The sequence below is a fragment of the Staurois parvus genome, unplaced genomic scaffold (assembly GCF_062004578.1).
Source record: "Staurois parvus isolate SC_StPar_1 unplaced genomic scaffold, SC_StPar_1.0 ptg000135l, whole genome shotgun sequence".
NCBI lineage: Eukaryota > Metazoa > Chordata > Amphibia > Anura > Ranidae > Staurois > Staurois parvus.
This window is the reverse complement of record NW_028317931.1, coordinates 5,031,259-5,047,991: the sequence shown is the minus strand read 5'-3', so window position 1 is coordinate 5,047,991 and position 16,733 is coordinate 5,031,259. Positions and strand designations below refer to the sequence as shown.

The 16,733-nt window shown below is 40.9% G+C and overlaps 1 protein-coding gene across 3 annotated transcripts in view; it reads left to right on the top strand.

The window, feature by feature from the left end:
• Positions 1–16,733, top strand: part of USP28 (ubiquitin specific peptidase 28) — a 143,928-nt gene that overhangs the window by 62,124 nt on the left and 65,071 nt on the right. For all 3 annotated transcript variants that reach the window (XM_089673084.1, XM_089673083.1, XM_089673082.1), the window contains exons 10-15: positions 788–936; positions 1,138–1,265; positions 4,647–4,742; positions 7,599–7,775; positions 10,476–10,687; positions 15,808–15,878. In XM_089673084.1, the coding sequence (XP_089529210.1) occupies positions 788–936; positions 1,138–1,265; positions 4,647–4,742; positions 7,599–7,775; positions 10,476–10,687; positions 15,808–15,878 (833 nt within the window). The remainder of the gene's footprint in view (positions 1–787; positions 937–1,137; positions 1,266–4,646; positions 4,743–7,598; positions 7,776–10,475; positions 10,688–15,807; positions 15,879–16,733) is intronic.

Sequence of the window (16,733 nt, the reverse complement as noted above, 5' to 3'; positions counted from 1 at the left end):
CTGCCTGCTTACAGTTATGTATAGGGGAACTTTAGTTCTACTTTAAAGTGGAACTAAACCCAAAGATTTAACGGAGAAGTGTGAGATTCTAAAAAAAAATTAAGCATACATATTTGCCTCCCGCTGCAGCATCAGTGCAATGCTGCAGTTGTCCCCCATCAGCTAGAACACTGAGAACTGAGGGTTCACATGACTGCTAATTACTTTGTTCTCTGTCTTCTCTGAGCTCAGAGTGGTGACTGTCAGTCACCGTTCTCTGCACTGCCCTTACAGTGCTCACTGGAGCACCGGGCTGTAGAGGGGGCGAAAGTGACTGGCTCAGACTTTCAGCGGCGCACTAAGAGGCTGAGCCAGCTGCTGATCAAGCATCTGGGTTGAGCCCGACATTATTGTCAGGATCTTTCCAGAGCCTAAAACGGATGATTCTGGGTCACAGGAGAGCACAAAGAAGTGCACTCCTGTGACCCAGAAGAGAAATATGGTCAAGAAAGCTTTGTCCATACCTTTTCCCAAAATAGCTGCATTCAGGGCATGCAGGGTATCTCTCCTCCCCCCCACCCCCCCCTCCAGTAGTACGCAGGCAGCAAAATATAACTCAGTAGGAGTTTTAGCCCTTTCATATTTTATCTGAAACTAAAAACAAGATGTTATGGCTTTACATATCAATGGAAATATTCCGTAAATGCAGTTTCATTTGAATGGTCAATCTTTAGAGCACAGGGAAACTGTATATGTGAACACCTACAATTTTTAATATCATATTTTATTTTTTTTTAATATATAACAGATAAAGCATTCTCCAATATTGAGACCTTTGGCCAATACCCCTTGCAGGTAAATGGCTTCAACAACCTAAACGAGTGTCTGGAGGCAGCAATGCTGGAGAGAGATCTTGAGCTCTCGCGGACTGGGCAAGCCGTGCAATACAGGCAAGAGGTGGGTGTTGTCTTGCTCTATTAGCCATACGCCCGATTTTTTATTTTTTTTTTTATTTTTTTTTTTAATTCTGCCTGCTTCAAGATCATTGGTTAACACCCAGCATTGCTTGTTAGTAAGCAGTGTTAAGTTTTTATGTTCTCTGCATATTTTTTCTTTTGTTTGAGTTTTTTGTGTTTTTTTTTTTTTTTTTATCTTCAGCGCTGGTTTACAAAACTTCCCCCGGTGCTAACCTTTGAACTTTCTCGGTTTGAATATAATCAGTCTTTGGGTCAACCGGAAAAGATCCATAATAAACTTGAATTCTCCGAGATTATTTATATGGACAGGTAAAGTATATTTAATGTTAACGTGGGTCACATGGATTGAAGTAGAAATCCTATGACTGTCACAGATATTATCTTGTAAAATAGTGTATTGCTATGTACTACAACTGCAAAAAAAAAATGTCGGTGTCCTCTGTTTTTCGCATGTGTGTGATTACATTTCATCTTCTGTATAACCATATACTTAGAGAGATTTGTGTAATTCTACCTCATTTAGTGAAAAATATTGTCACTTAAAGTAGAAATGTAGAGCAAGATGGGGACAGGGAGGGTTAAAACCCCCCCGTCAGATTTTTTTTTTTTTTTTTCCGCCATATATGTCCCATTTTGGAGATTTCCCTTCACATCCTGTGTAACATAGCCAAACAGGAAGTAAGAAGACATCCCTGAAAATTAACAGAAAACCTTGGGGACCCCAAGGTCACCAGAAACCATGTCCATATTAGAAGATGTCCCCTCTATTACTTTTCTGGGGACAACCCAAAATTTGGGGTTTCCTTTTACAAGAGGGGTACAGACAGCAATAAATGTCTAATAGGTGTTTTAATATATCTCCACTCCAAAACGTAAAACAAAAATTAAAAACGTTTTGCCTTTGGGTATCACTTTAAATCTGATTTGAATTTTTTTGGGGGAGTATTTGCATACCCATAGCAGCACCATGTGATTTTTTTTTTTTTAAGGTTCAGAATATAAAAAAATGGAATCTTGAGTTTTTTTTCTTTAAAAGCTTTCAGTTGGTTGGATTGTGTTACATGTATTCAATCCTGCCTATCCAGGATCTACATTGTCATTAGCAATGTGGCCCATACAAGTGATACAGTTTGAAAAATGACAATGTGAATTAGACTATACACTGAGCTACAGAGGACCAGGAGGATTTGCATCACTTTGGTGTATTTATTTTAGCTCTTAGCGCCCCTATATAATATTGTAACCCAGATGAAGAAGTTTCCTAAGAACCAATGAAACATCTTGGGGTTTTAACAAATCCTAACAACAATAAATTGTATCTGGACATTTAATACTTGTCTGATGCTGTTTTTCCTATATTTCTAATAAGCAATACAATTACCAGGGTTTCCTAGCTCTTCTACTCTATCCAAAATGTGGGGCTAATTTTTGTAATTACCTGTTACCATAACATTGCTAATATGGTTGGGTTGCCAGAACGTTTGGTAGCACTTTACTAATGTTCTAAGATGAATAAATGTAATAGACTGCTATTGCTTGCTTTTCATTATGCAAATGCTAGTTGCCTGGCTGTCATGCAAGCTTTCCAGCCCCAGCAGATGTCAGTGGCCCAGAACAAGTAACAGTCGTGTCTATCAAATACCACTCACCCATCTCTTCATCTATTATGGCTGTCAGGAGTGTAAAGGACAACTCGGAGGTGGGGTAATAGGCTGGAGCAGACACAGAGATAAAACTTGACACCTCCAAAATATATTAAAGCCTTGTGCCCATCCCATGTTTTTAGAATCTAGGTCCAGCAAGCTTTCTCCCTTCCAGTTCTGGTATTAAAGAATAGTCCCTGCTCCTCTTTTCTGATCACGTCACTGCTACTCTTGCCAGCATCATCACATCAACCACTGCTGGTCTTGTATTGTACGTGATGATGTCAGTAGCCTGCCCTCATTCCAAGGAAATGGCAAGAATAGCACTGGCTGCTGTGAAACCGAGAAAAAAAGGTAAATAGTTCTCTTTATGACATTCCCCAAGATCAGGAGGCTCCAAACTTTCTAAACAAAGGGCCTGTTTACCGTCCTTCAGACTTTAGGGGGGCCGGATTGTAGCCAGTGGGGTTAGACAATTCCTTGTCATCAGTGGGAGTATAAAATGTCCCAGGCTTGGTGGTCAGTGGGAGTAAAAAAATTACAACTCGCCTGTGGTCAGTAGGAGGAGGAATGGTGCCACATCACTGATGTCAGTGGGAAAAATGCTGTCATATTGGTGTCAGAGGAAGGAAAGGAACAGTGCCCCTTTGTTGGTGTTAGTGAAAGAAATAGTTCCCCATTGTTGGTGTCATTGGAAGAAATAGTGCCCCATTATTGGTGTCAGTCAAAGGAATAGTGCCCCATTGTTGGTGTCAGTGGAAGGAATGGTGCTCCATTGTTTTTGTCAGTGGAAGGAGTAGTGACCCATTGTCAGTGAAAGAAATAATGCCCCATTGTTTTTGTCAGTGGAAGGAGTAGTTTCTTATTGTTGGTGTCAGTGGAAGAAATAGGGCACCATTATTGGTGTCAGTGGAAGGAATAGGGCACCATTATTGGTGTCAGTGGAAGGACTAGTGCCCCATTACTGGTGTCAGTGGAAAGAATAGTGCCCCATTACTAGTGTCAGTGGAAAGAATAGTGCCCCATTATTGGTGTCGGGAAGGAATAGTGCCCCATTATTGGTGTCAGTGGAAGGAATAGTGCCCCATTATTGGTGTCAGTGGAAGGAATAGTGCCCCATTATTGGTGTCAGTGGAAGGAGTAGTTTCCCATTGTTGGTGTCAGTGGAAGGAATTATGTCCCACTGTTGGTGTCAGTGGAAGGAATAGGGTCCCATTATTGGTGTCAGTGGAATGAATAGGGTCCCATTATTTGTGTCAGTAGAAGGAATAGTGCCCCATTATTGGTGTCAGTAGAAGGAATAGTGCCCCATTATTGGTGTCAGTGGGAGGAATAGTGCCCCATTATTGGTGTCAGTGGAAGGAATAGTGCCCCTTTGTTGGTGTTATTGGAAGGAATAGTGCCCATTGTTGGTTTCAGTAGGAGGAGGAATGGTGCCACATCACTGATGTCAGTGGGAAAAATGCTGCCATTATGTTGCTGCCAGTGGAAGGAAAGGAACAGTACCCCTTTGTTGGTGTCAGTGAAAGAAATAGTGCCCCATTGTTGGTGTCAGTGAAAGAAATAGCGCCCCATTGTTGCTGTCAGTGGAAGGAACAGTGCCCCATTGTTGCTGTCAGTGGAAGGAATAGTGCCCCAGTGTTGGTGTCTGTAGAAGGAATAGTGTCCCATTGTTGGTGTCAGTGGAAGGCATAGTGCCCCATCATTGGTGTCAATGGAAGAAATAGTGCCCCATATCAGCCTGAAGAATCCAGTGAAGGCAAAGGACCACATTCGAGCCGCAGGCTGCAGTAGAGACCCCTGCCCTAGACTAAAGCAGGAGATCCTACAAAAAAGTACCACAAGCCCTGAAAGGGATAAATACGGTGTCTGCCTCTCCACCTATTGTAGCGCATTTACTTATTTCTTGTTATATTGCTGCAGGTGAAATGTAATATTCCTTCAATGTGTCATTTTTCTGTTACTATATAGGGTAAGATAGTTCTCCTTTCCATTGAGTTCACACTGAGTGTCTGGGGACGTCGGGTAATTGAGCCTTTATTTACAGGTACTTGTACAGAAACAAAGAGCTCATTAGGAAGAAGCGAAGGGATGTCAAGAAACTGAACAGGCACATCGACTACCTCCATCAGAAACTGGAAAGGTAAAGCAAGGTTAATAAGTATTTCCTGCACTAAACACTGTTAAAGAGCCTACTGAAAGGTTTTGTCCTGTGGAGGTCTCCCGGGTAATGCAGAAGGGTTTAATAGATCATTGCTGCACCTTCTCTGTGCTCTGCAGTGAAAAAAAAAAATACAGCCCAGTACCTTTTGTGTAGTAGAAGGCTGGGATGCCGCTGCTCAGGGCTTGTGAAAGGACCTAATATTTCTAGGGCTCCTTATCTCTCCATAGAGCAGGGCGTCTACACTGAGCCAAAGATGGGGCAGGTGAGGTATCCGCTACATAGGTAGTACAGTCTATTTCATTCTCTGCACTACAGTTCCAGAGGGTGTGATGGAGACTTCTAACCTAAAAAGTGCACTTTTAAACGGTGATTCTAAATCTATTTAAAAAAAAAAACGTGACATGCTTTTAAAAATGGGCCAATTACCTTTTGTATAATATAACTAAAGGCAAAACTTTTTTTTTTTTTTTTTTTAATTTTAGGCAGAGTGGAGATACATTAGAACCCATCTATCTCCACTCTGCCTAAAATTGTAAAAAAAAAAGTTTTGCCTAAAATGCAACATGCTTTTAAAAATGGGCCAATTTATTTAATATTACTAAAGGCAAAACTTTTTTTTTTTTATTTTAGGCAGAGTGGATACCTCTCCTCCCCCATCTATATTTACAAAAATGCAACATGATGTTAAAAATGGGCCAGTTACCTTTTTTATAATATAACTAAAGGCAAAACTTTTTTTTTTTAATTTTAGGCAGAGTGGAGATAGATTAGAACCCATCTATCTCCAATCTCCACTCTGCCTAAAATTAAAAAAAAAAAAAAAAAGGTTTTGCCTTTAGTTATATTATAAAAAAGGTAATTGGCCCATTTTTAAAAGCATGTCGCACTTTTTAAATATAGATGGGGGAGGAGAGGTATCCACTCTGCCTAAAATGAAAAAAAAAAGTTTTGCCTTCCACAAAGTAATAGCACACCAATCGGGAACAATCCGCACGTTTCGGTATATTACGGTCTATGTAGTGTAAAAACTGTGGGAGGAGTTAGGGTGGTAAATTTGGCTATAATAATAAGAATATATATGTGAGATAACAGGAAGTGGTCTTGTCATGTAAGAACACTTAATAATGTTACAATAAATCAGATTTAAAAAATCAGATGTATAAGGTGCTCTGTGTGTAGAAAAATTAAATGCTCATAATAAAAAAAACATGTGTCTTCACTCCTCAGTGCCTTTTCCTCCATTCACTGCAATCACCAGATGTTTTTTACGTTTGCAGCAGAATAGTTGCACATTGTCTCCAGTGTAACATTACATGTCATTTGGGTTCTCCCTTTTAGCAACTTAAAGTGTTACTAAACCCACAACAGTAAAATTAGTCTGTATATGCAGTAAAGCATGCTTGGTATACTCACTGTGGAACCTAAGGGGTTAACCCTCAGCATTGTGTAAAAAGGCTGTTTGATCCCTTGTTCTCTGATTCTCCCCTTCTTCTAATGTCCCCAATCCATCTGCTGATAGTACAGAGCCCTAGGAGGCACTATGCACATGCTCAATTTGGTGTGTTTTTGCTAGAGAGTGTTTTTTTTTCTTCTTGGGAGAGTGCATGTGATCAGCACTGTCCAGACAGAGGATGAGGGGTAATGCAGCCTCATAGGACAGTCAAAGGAGAATGAAAACTCCTACAAGCTTTTACCAGTGCTCAGCCAGACACTGATGGAAGTCACGGGACTGCTCTAACTGCTGATGAGAATAGGTATTTAGCAGTTTATATTTACTAAAATAATTGCATTTCCATGTTCTGTGGGGGACCAGATATAGTGAATGCAGGGTCTGGGGAGACCAGATACAGTGAATGCAGGGTCCGGGGAGACCAGATATAGTGGATGCAGGGTCCTGGGAAACCAGATATAGTGAATGCAGGGTCCTGGGAAACCAGATATAGTGAATGCAGGGTCCTGGGAAACCAGATATAGTGAATGCAGGGTCCGGGGAGACCAGATATAGTGAATGCAGGGTCCGGGGAGACCAGATATAGTGAATGCAGGGTCCGGGGAGACCAGATATAGTGAATGCAGGGTCCTGGGAGACCAGATATAGTGAATGCAGGGTCCTGGGAGACCAGATATAGTGAATGCAGGGTCCTGGGAGACCAGATATAGTGAATGCAGGGTCCTGGGAGACCAGATATAGTGAATGCAGGATTCAGGGAGACCAGATATAGTGAATGCAGGGTCCGGGGGAGACCAGATATAGTGAATGCAGGGTCCTGGGGAGACAAGATATAGTGAATGCGGGGTCCGGGGGAGACCAGATATAGTGAATGCGGGGTCCGGGGGAGACCAGATATAGTGAATGCATGGTCCGGGGGAGACCGGATGTAGTGAATGCATGGTCCGGGGGAGACCGGATGTAGTGAATGCAGGGTCCGGGGGAGACCGGATGTAGTGAATGCAGGGTCCGGGGGAGACCGGATGTAGTGAATGCAGGGTCCGGGGGAGACCGGATGTAGTGAATGCAGGGTCCGGGGGAGACCGGATGTAGTGAATGCAGGGTCCGGGGGAGACCGGATGTAGTGAATGCAGGGTCCGGGGGAGACCGGATGTAGTGAATGCAGGGCCCGGGGGAGACCGGATGTAGTGAATGCAGGGCCCGGGGGAGACCGGATGTAGTGAATGCAGGGTCCGGGGGAGACCGGATGTAGTGAATGCAGGGTCCGGGGGAGACCGGATGTAGTGAATGCAGGGTCCTGGGTTTAGTTTAGTAACACTTTAACTTCTATAAATCACTCTTATTCTGTTACATAGCTGGATCTAACACGTGTCTTTACTGGACAGATACCTGAAGTATGGTTCTGGCCCCAACCGTTGTCCTCTGCCTGATATGCTTCGATATGTGCTGGAGTTTGCTCACACTAAATCTGCTACAAGAAGCCATGCTGTGGGTTTGACACAGAACGCCGAGACTCCAGCAGATGACTCCACTTCTCCCGACTCTCAACCACAAGAAAATGGGTAATTTCATTTATTGTAAGATGCAAACCTATAAAATAGATGTTCTAGCTAACCTTGTAAATGAGTGCTGCACAGCCAAAAGCCATTTACTTGATGCTATTTGCAGCGGATTACAAAACCTTATCTTCATTTGTTTTCTAGTTTGTTTTATGTTTTTATTTTACTGTGCTTTTTAATAGGCCAAGATTAAAGTTGGAGTGTTAAAAATGCAGTTTTTTTTTTTTACTAAGCCGTTAAGCATGCTGCACAGTTGTATGGCAGAACAATGTCATACAAGGTAACTTCTGTGTTGTTTTTTTTTTTGTTTTTGTTTTTTTTTATGCAAGTCTTGTAAGGATAAAAACAGATCCTTTTCTTCTTGGAAAACATTTTTTTTTCCAGGTCTTTTAATTTGAGGCTATCGAAAGAGATGAGCTGTACTAACTCAGCAAGCTGCAATTCTGTTTCCAGTCTCCAGTTGTACCACACAGATAGCGAAAGGAAAATTTCAGATGCTTACCAGTGTTTATCGCTCAGAAGTTCACTTTTCATTTTTGTGCGACCAGATTAGAGAAAACCTATTTCTTTAGCTTCTGGAAGAGCAGTTAAAATCTTAAGGTGGTAGAGACCCCAACTTTAATCTTAAAAATACATCCTCCCCCCTCCTCCTACCTATCCTGTCCAATCTGAATAAAAAAGATTTGTGTACTTGCCTATTTTCAGTCGTTCTGGTCCAGTCACTTGATCCTACAACGGCTGTAAATTCCTGGATCCTGGACATCATCCATGGCCCAGCCATTGTCGGTATTCCCTCTTCTCCCCTGCAGCAGGTGCTTGCTGGAGCTGCTGGATCATGTGACTGGAGCAGATTAAAAGAGTAGGTAAGTACACTCTTATTTTATTGCAGGTCAGGTAGGAGGAGGAAGGAGAGAACATGTTTAAGAATAGTTATAGTTAGGCTTTTCTTCCACTTCTCCTGACTCAAAAAAAAAATTTTTAATTTACAGCCGAACTTCAGAGAAATGATAACACTGCCCGTTCAGTAGGGGCTGCTCATGCACTGCAGAGGTTAAAGTGATTAGTATGGGGGTGGGTGTGTGTATGTATGTATGTGTATATATATGTATGTGCATATATATGTGTGTGTGTATGTATGTGTATATATATATATATATATATATATATATATATATATATATATATATATATACATACATACATACATACATACATACATACATACATACATACATACATACATACATACATACATACATACATACATACATATATACATACACACACAAAGAGCGTTTGAGTCGGACCGGGACTTTTAATTTGACAGGTATTAAAGAGGATGCTAGCGTGGTGGTACTACACTGTATTAAGTAGCAAGTGTGTCCTAATTACTAAAGGGTGGTGCAAATGTCACTGGCCAGTCTAGAGACTGTTGATGAACATGGCAGACAACAGTGTTAGTGCGTGCATGGATCAGCATGTGGTGATAAAGTTTCTTGTGAATGAAGGTGTAAAACCTGCAGATATCTACAGAAGACGTCAAGGAAAGTACAGTGATGAGACGCTCAGCCTCAGTAAGACATTTGAATGGTTTAAAAGTTTCAAAGATGGTCGTACATCAGTCAGTGACGAAACCGGCTGTGGTGGTTCCCAGCCCACAGCAGTCATTCCTGTGAACATTCAGCGCCTGGAGTTCCTGATTCTGGATAGTCGACACATAGCCTGTCACAAAATTGCACAAGAGACAAATCTTTCTGTGGGAACACAATGATGACGAAGTGAAGCAGGCTGTCCTAGAATGGTTCAGGTGTATTGACAAATCTTTCTATGCCGGAGATTTCTGAGCATTAGTTAAACTCTGGGATAATTGTAAAAATGTAGAAGTTTCCACTCGAAGTTTTGTTGTTTTTAATATATAAACTCAAAAGTCTCGGTCTGACTTGAACAACCCTCGTGTGTGTGTGTGTGTGTGTGTGTGTGTATATAATTTTTTGTCCCCTTACATAATACATATGTTCTTGTAAGAATTGCACAGTGTCCCCCAAAACCTCCACTTTTGGGAGCGCTGTAGGCTCCTCCTCCTTCTCCCAGTGCCCCCATACCAAGCCGCTTGTTATGGGAGCATTCATGCAGGCTGCATTCCGAGTCGGGGGTCTATTGAAACACACAGCATGACTCAACCCACCCATGGTCTCAGGATTTAACTGACAGCAGCAGGGGCAAGCAGATCTTGCTGCCTCAGCACAGCGCGTGAGGGGGTGATCTGCTATAGACGGGCACAGCATTTGATCAAGTGAGGACTAAGTATAAGGGTGGGGTGAGGAGGTTATACTTCCATTTAGACATTTTTTACATTAATGCAAGGAATGCATTAGGTAAAAAATTGTCATGCCCTTTTAAATACATGTTTTTTTGTTTTTTTTTTCCCTGGATACCCTGAAAAAAAAAAAAAAAAAAAGAGAACACATTTTTTTGGAGCGCCGAGCAGTGGTAGCCTCCATACTTTTGTGTTCTGTTTTTTTTATTTTTTATGAAGCAGAAAACCATTTGTAAATCTTAATTCCTTAATCCAGCAAATAATAAAAATTAAATAACCAATTATTCAGCAGAGCACATATAGGGTGCCTCTTTAGGAGATGTCAGATGTCATTGTTTTTGAATATGTATATTGGAATATATATCTGGATCATTTTCCCTTTTTAGTCCTTTAACAAATGGGCACAGTGAGCACCTGGCCATTAATGAATCGCACCTTCCTGTCCTGGAGCGTGAATCTTCTTCTATACAATGTTTCGATGAACTTTTCATGGAATCTATTGAAGTCCCAGCTCCCCATTCAGCCTCAAAGGAAGAACTGCGCTCTGTGGAATTGTGCTTGCAGAGGTGGAGAGCTGAAGTGGAACAAGACATTGAAGGTCAGGTGGGACATGGTTTGTTAGCTTGAGTATATATATATGCTTAGCTTAAAGGGGGGGGGAGGAAGAGAATAATCAAATATTGCATATTTAGACGCATATGGTCCAAAAGAATAGGGTGGCGGTAACTCTTTGTCTGGGGTGGATTTAGCTGGTAATGCATGATACTTAGCTTAAATATACGGTAGCAACATTAAAACTGATCTCCCTTTTACAGACAATATAAGTCATGTTGGATTTGCTTTTTCACTTATTAAATTATTACATGGTTACATAGTTAGTCTGGCTGAAAAAAGACAAGTCCATCCAGTTCAACCATAGAAAAAAAGTTATAATCCTTTACCCACAGTTGATCCAGAGGAAGGCAAAAAACAACCCAGCAAAGCATGATCCAGTTTGCTCCTGCTGGAAAAAAAAATTCCTTCCTGCTCCCTCTCTCTCTCGAGAGAGGCAATTGGATATTCCCTGGATCAACTTTACCTATAAATGTTAATATCCAGTTATATTCTGTGTATCTAGGAAATAATCCAGGACTTTTTTAAAGCAATCCACTGAGCTGGCCAGAACCAACTCTTGAGGGAGTCTATTCCACATTTTCACAGCTCTTACTGTGAAGAAACCTTTCCGTGTTTGGAGATTAAATTTCATTTCCTCCAGACGTAAAGAGTGCCCCCTTGTCCTCTGTGATGACCTCAGGGTGAATAACTACACCGAGTTCACTATATGAACCACTGATGTATTTATACATGGAGATCATATCCCTCTTATGTATTATACATGGAGATCATATTCCCCCTTATGTATTATACATGGAGATCATATCCCCCTTATGTATTATACATGGAGATCATATCCCCCCTTATGTATTATACATGGTGATCATATCCCCCCTTATGTATTATACATGGAGATAATATCCCCCCTTATGTATTATACATGGAGATCATATCCCCCTTATGTATTATACATGGAGATCATATCCCCCCTTATGTATTATACATGGAGATCATATCCCCCATTATGTATTATACATGGAGATCATATCCCCCTTATGTATTATACATGGAGATCATATCCCCCTTATGTATTATACATGGAGATCATATCCCCCCCTTATGTATTATACATGGAGATCATATCCCCCCTTATGTATTATACATGGAGATCATATCCCCCTTATGTATTATACATGGAGATCATATCCCCCCCTTATGTATTATACATGGAGATTATATCCCCCCTTATGTATTATACATGGAGATCATATTCCCCCTTATGTATTATACATGGAGATCATATCCCCCTTATGTATTATACATGGAGATCATATCCCCCCTTATGTATTATACATGGTGATCATATCCCCCCTTATGTATTATACATGGAGATAATATCCCCCCTTATGTATTATACATGGAGATCATATCCCCCCTTATGTATTATACATGGAGATCATATCCCCCATTATGTATTATACATGGAGATCATATCCCCCTTATGTATTATACATGGAGATCATATCCCCCTTATGTATTATACATGGAGATCATATCCCCCCCTTATGTATTATACATGGAGATCATATCCCCCCTTATGTATTATACATGGAGATCATATCCCCCTTATGTATTATACATGGAGATCATATCCCCCTTATGTATTATACATGGAGATCATATCCCCCCCTTATGTATTATACATGGAGATTATATCCCCCCTTATGTATTATACATGGTGATCATATCCCCCCTTATGTATTATACATGGAGATCATATCCCCCCCTTATGTATTATACATGGAGATCATATCCCCCCTTATGTATTATACATGGTGATCATATCCCCCTTATGTATTATACATGGAGATCATATCCCCCCTTATGTATTATACATGGAGATCATATCCCCCCCTTATGTATTATACATGGAGATCACATCCCCCCTTATGTATTAAACATGGAGATCATATCCCCCCTTATGTATTATACATGGTGATCATATCCCCCCTTAATCTTCTCTTCTCAAGAGAGAATAAATTCAGTTCCTCTAATCTTTCCTCATAGCTGATCTCCTCCATGCCTCTTATCAGTTTGGTCTCCCTTCTCTGTACTTTCTCCAGTTCCCCAATGTTCTTTTTGTGAATTGGTGCCCAAAACTGAACTGCATGTTCCAGATGAGGTCTTACTAATGTTTTGTACCGGGGAGGAATGATATCTCTTTCTCTGGAGTCTATACCTCTTTTTAATACAAGAGAAGATTTTGCTTGCTTTAGAACCCGCAGCTTGGCATTGCATGCCATTATTAAGCTTGTGATCTACCAGAACCCCCAGATCCTTCTCCACCATTGATTCCCCCAGTTGTACCCCCCTAGTATGTATGATACATGCATATTCTTAGCCCCCCAAATACAAAGATGTTATATTTTGCAGCTTACCTATCCTTTAGTTTGGCGACACACTTGCAGTCTAGGGTGCCTCCACACTTGTCATAAGATCAATGGAGGCACCTTTGGACAGCAGCATTGTCAAATTGTGGAAAAGGTGGTGTTAGGTGCATTAGCAGATGAAACTGGACTTGAATAACAAATTGAAGCTGATTTTCAGCTAACACTTTTTATTCAGTCACAGCAATAGTTGGGTTAAAGGTTGACCATTGTAAGCACCCCTGTCAATGTTTAAACAGTTTGTCTAATCTAGTCATGCATCTAATAAACTGAGAATTGTCTCCCAGAAAACAATTGTGCTATTTGGTCAATACAAACATTTTCATAGTGAAAGAACACAATACTCCCTGGTAAAAATCCCAGTGACATTTGGTCAAATCCAATCTTTTACGTTTGTTCAGTCAAACTGTTTTTAAGCAAATAATCTCTTTGAAGCCACCAAATCTGTGGTGATCAACTGTTTATCATTACATGTACGGCCTAGGTAGATTACCTGTATGCCGCCCACCCACATCTACTGCAGGTGGGCGGCACAGCCAGGCTAGGCGATGTACGAATACGTCACAACCTTTCTTCTGGGTTTTGGGCACAGGCACCCATACTCCCCTACTGACCCGTGCTGTGGTAGGACACAGCACGAGTTTGTCAGCAGGTTTCAGCCAATGATTTTGTGTCCAATCACAACACAGAATTCTGTGTTTACAAACACACAGAATTCTGTGTACACAGAATGGCCATCTAGCTGTTTCTTCTCTCTGAAAAGGAGAGAGACAAATCAGCTATATCTGTGAATAAAATTGGCACACATTACACTTGTTATGTACACAGTTAACCCCTTTGTTAATCCCTTCCCAGCCAGTGTCATTACAATGTACAGTATTATATCTGATCACTGTATTAGTGTGACCAACGATGTCAGTCAGTGTCCCTACCAACCAGTATCTGCTAGCGCCAGATTGCCCGCCACACGATCACAGTCACACTATATAAGTCACTGATCACTGCAATTACAAGTAAAGCATTTATAGCTGTGTTGGGATTTTTTGTCTTACCAAAGACATGTAGAAGAATACATTTTGCCCTAAATTTATTAGGACATTTGATTTTTATTGAATTTTTTATAACAAAGTAGAAAATGATAGTTTTTGTTTTTTTCTTTTGGTAATTTTTACATTTATATAAAATAAAGTGGTGATCAAATACAACCAATAGAAAGAGATCTATTTGTGTGAAAAAGTGGTATAAGTTTCATTTGGGTATAGTGTTGTATGACTGAGCATCTGTCAGTTAAAGTAGCACAGTGCTGATCATGAATAGGTTAAAACCTTCCCGGGTCCAGGTAGTTAAACTGTCTCATATAAAGGTTTTTTTAAATGACTGTGTCATTCATCCAGTCATTAAAATGAGCCACACTTGCTTGGATTTGTTCTAGTTAAACGTAGAAGTGTGGAAAGTGAAAACAGAAAACCGTGCTTCTCTGTTATGTTCTCCTAAATGTGTCTCAATATAATAGCTTAGTTGAATAAAGGAAGCTAAGAACATGGGCAGTGCAGCGACTTAGTGATTAGTCCTTTCTGCCCTGCAGCAGTGGGGTCCTTTGTTAAAATCCCAACGAGTGCACTATCTGCATGGAGTTTGCATGCTCTCCCTGTGCTTGCAAACCCTGGGCTTCCTGTGGGTACTCTGGTTTCCTCCCACACTCCAAAGACATGCTGGTAGGTTAGTTGGCTCTTGTTTAAAAATTGTCTCTAGTATATGTGTGTGAGAGGGACCTTGGATTGCAAGTTCCCTGAATATGTACAGTGCTGTGTAAATTGTTGGTGCTGATTACTATTATTATACAGTATTTATATAGTGCCAATAGTTTGCTCAGCGCTGTACATTACAATGGGAGACAGTACACGAGACAGTACAGTAACAATACAATACACGAGGGGTTAGAGGGCCCTGCTCTTTGGAGCTTACAATCTAGGAGAGAGAGGATAGTAGTACAGGAGGAAATAGTTGTGGGGGATGGAGTGGTAGGAGGCGTGGAGGAGATCGGCAATTAGTTGAGGGCAGGGTAGGCTTCCCTGAAGAGATGGGTTTTCAGGGAGCGCCGAGAGGAGAGTAGGTGAAAGTCTGATGGATTGTGGTAGGGAGTTCCAGAGGATAGGGGAAGCCCTGGAGAAGTCCTGGAGATGGGCATGGGAGGAGGATACCAGGGAACTAGAGAGTAGGAGGTCTTGTGAGGAGCGGAGAGTACGTTTTGGGTGGTAGATGGATATCAGGTCGGTGATGTAGTTTGGGGCAGTGTTATGAACAGCTTTGTACGTCAATGTTAGTAATTTGAATTTTATCCAATGAACATTGGGAAGCCAGTGGAGGGATTGGCAGAGAGGGGTGGCGGATACGGAGCGGTTAGTAAGGTGGATGAGTCTGGCCGCAGTATTCAGGATAGACTGAAGCGGGGATAGCCTGCGGTGAGGTAAGCCGATGAGGAGGGAGTTACAATAGTCAAGTCGTGATATGATAAGGGAGTAAATGAGTTGCTTAGTAGTTTCCGTGGTTAGGAATGGACGTATTTTGGAGATGTTGCGTAGGTCCATCGAAGAACGAACATTTACAAACTTAACTTAACTTAAACAAAGGTCCATCGAAGAACGAACATTTAATTGTCTGCTGCTTATTTCCTCAGACTTAAAGGTTTCTATTGCCAACTTAACAGCAGTGATTGATGACATCTACAACGAGCCTGAACTAATGCAGGTAAAAATTGTACTTGTCCATGTGTTTTCTTATTGTACACTCGTTACATTTAATATTCTGTGAAACCCAGCTCACTTTTGTAGCATCGCAGGCTGAAGATGCCCAAAATGTGATGTGTTTTTTCTTTGGGACATATTCAGTCCTGTGTTTGTATCCACTGTGATCTGGGGGTTGTTCAGCTCTACTGGTAGATGAGTTTTCCAAATGAGTACATGTCAGTGTGTACTTTGTTTAATGGCCTGGCAGCCCATTTTTATTAAAAGACAAAATAAAGTGAAAGTCCAACATATTGAATTAAATGAATGTAACTGGAAAAAATGAATCCTCTCCTACAGAACTGCTCTCCTTCCTTTTCCCAGCCCAAGGAAACAAACACATATTTGATACATGTACAAAGCACTTGCTCAAGGCTTGTAAAGTGCCTGCAAAAACACTTTAAAATCACTCTGTTCAGGTGTGAATGCAGGCTAAGGAAATAATACTACTTGTATACTTGCAATACACGAAGTGTCCTTTTACAGGGGCGTTGCGCTTTTTTTTCATCAGTTTAGTGACGTTTTTTTCCAAGAAAAAACGGATTCAGTTTTTACACATCCACTACCAATGCAAAAACAGACCGTTTGTCTGTTTCCATCTGTTTTTCATTCATTCCATTATTTGTAAATGGGCTTTGATCCATTTAAAAAAAAATGGATGCGGATGTAAACGGATGATCATCCATTTACTTCCGTTTTTCCATAGAGATACATTGATGTCCATTTTTCATCCATCAATGGATGGATGAAAAAACGGACAAATGGAATGCCCCTGTGAAAGGGGCCTTATTGATTTTTTTTTCTTTTTATATTTTTAAAG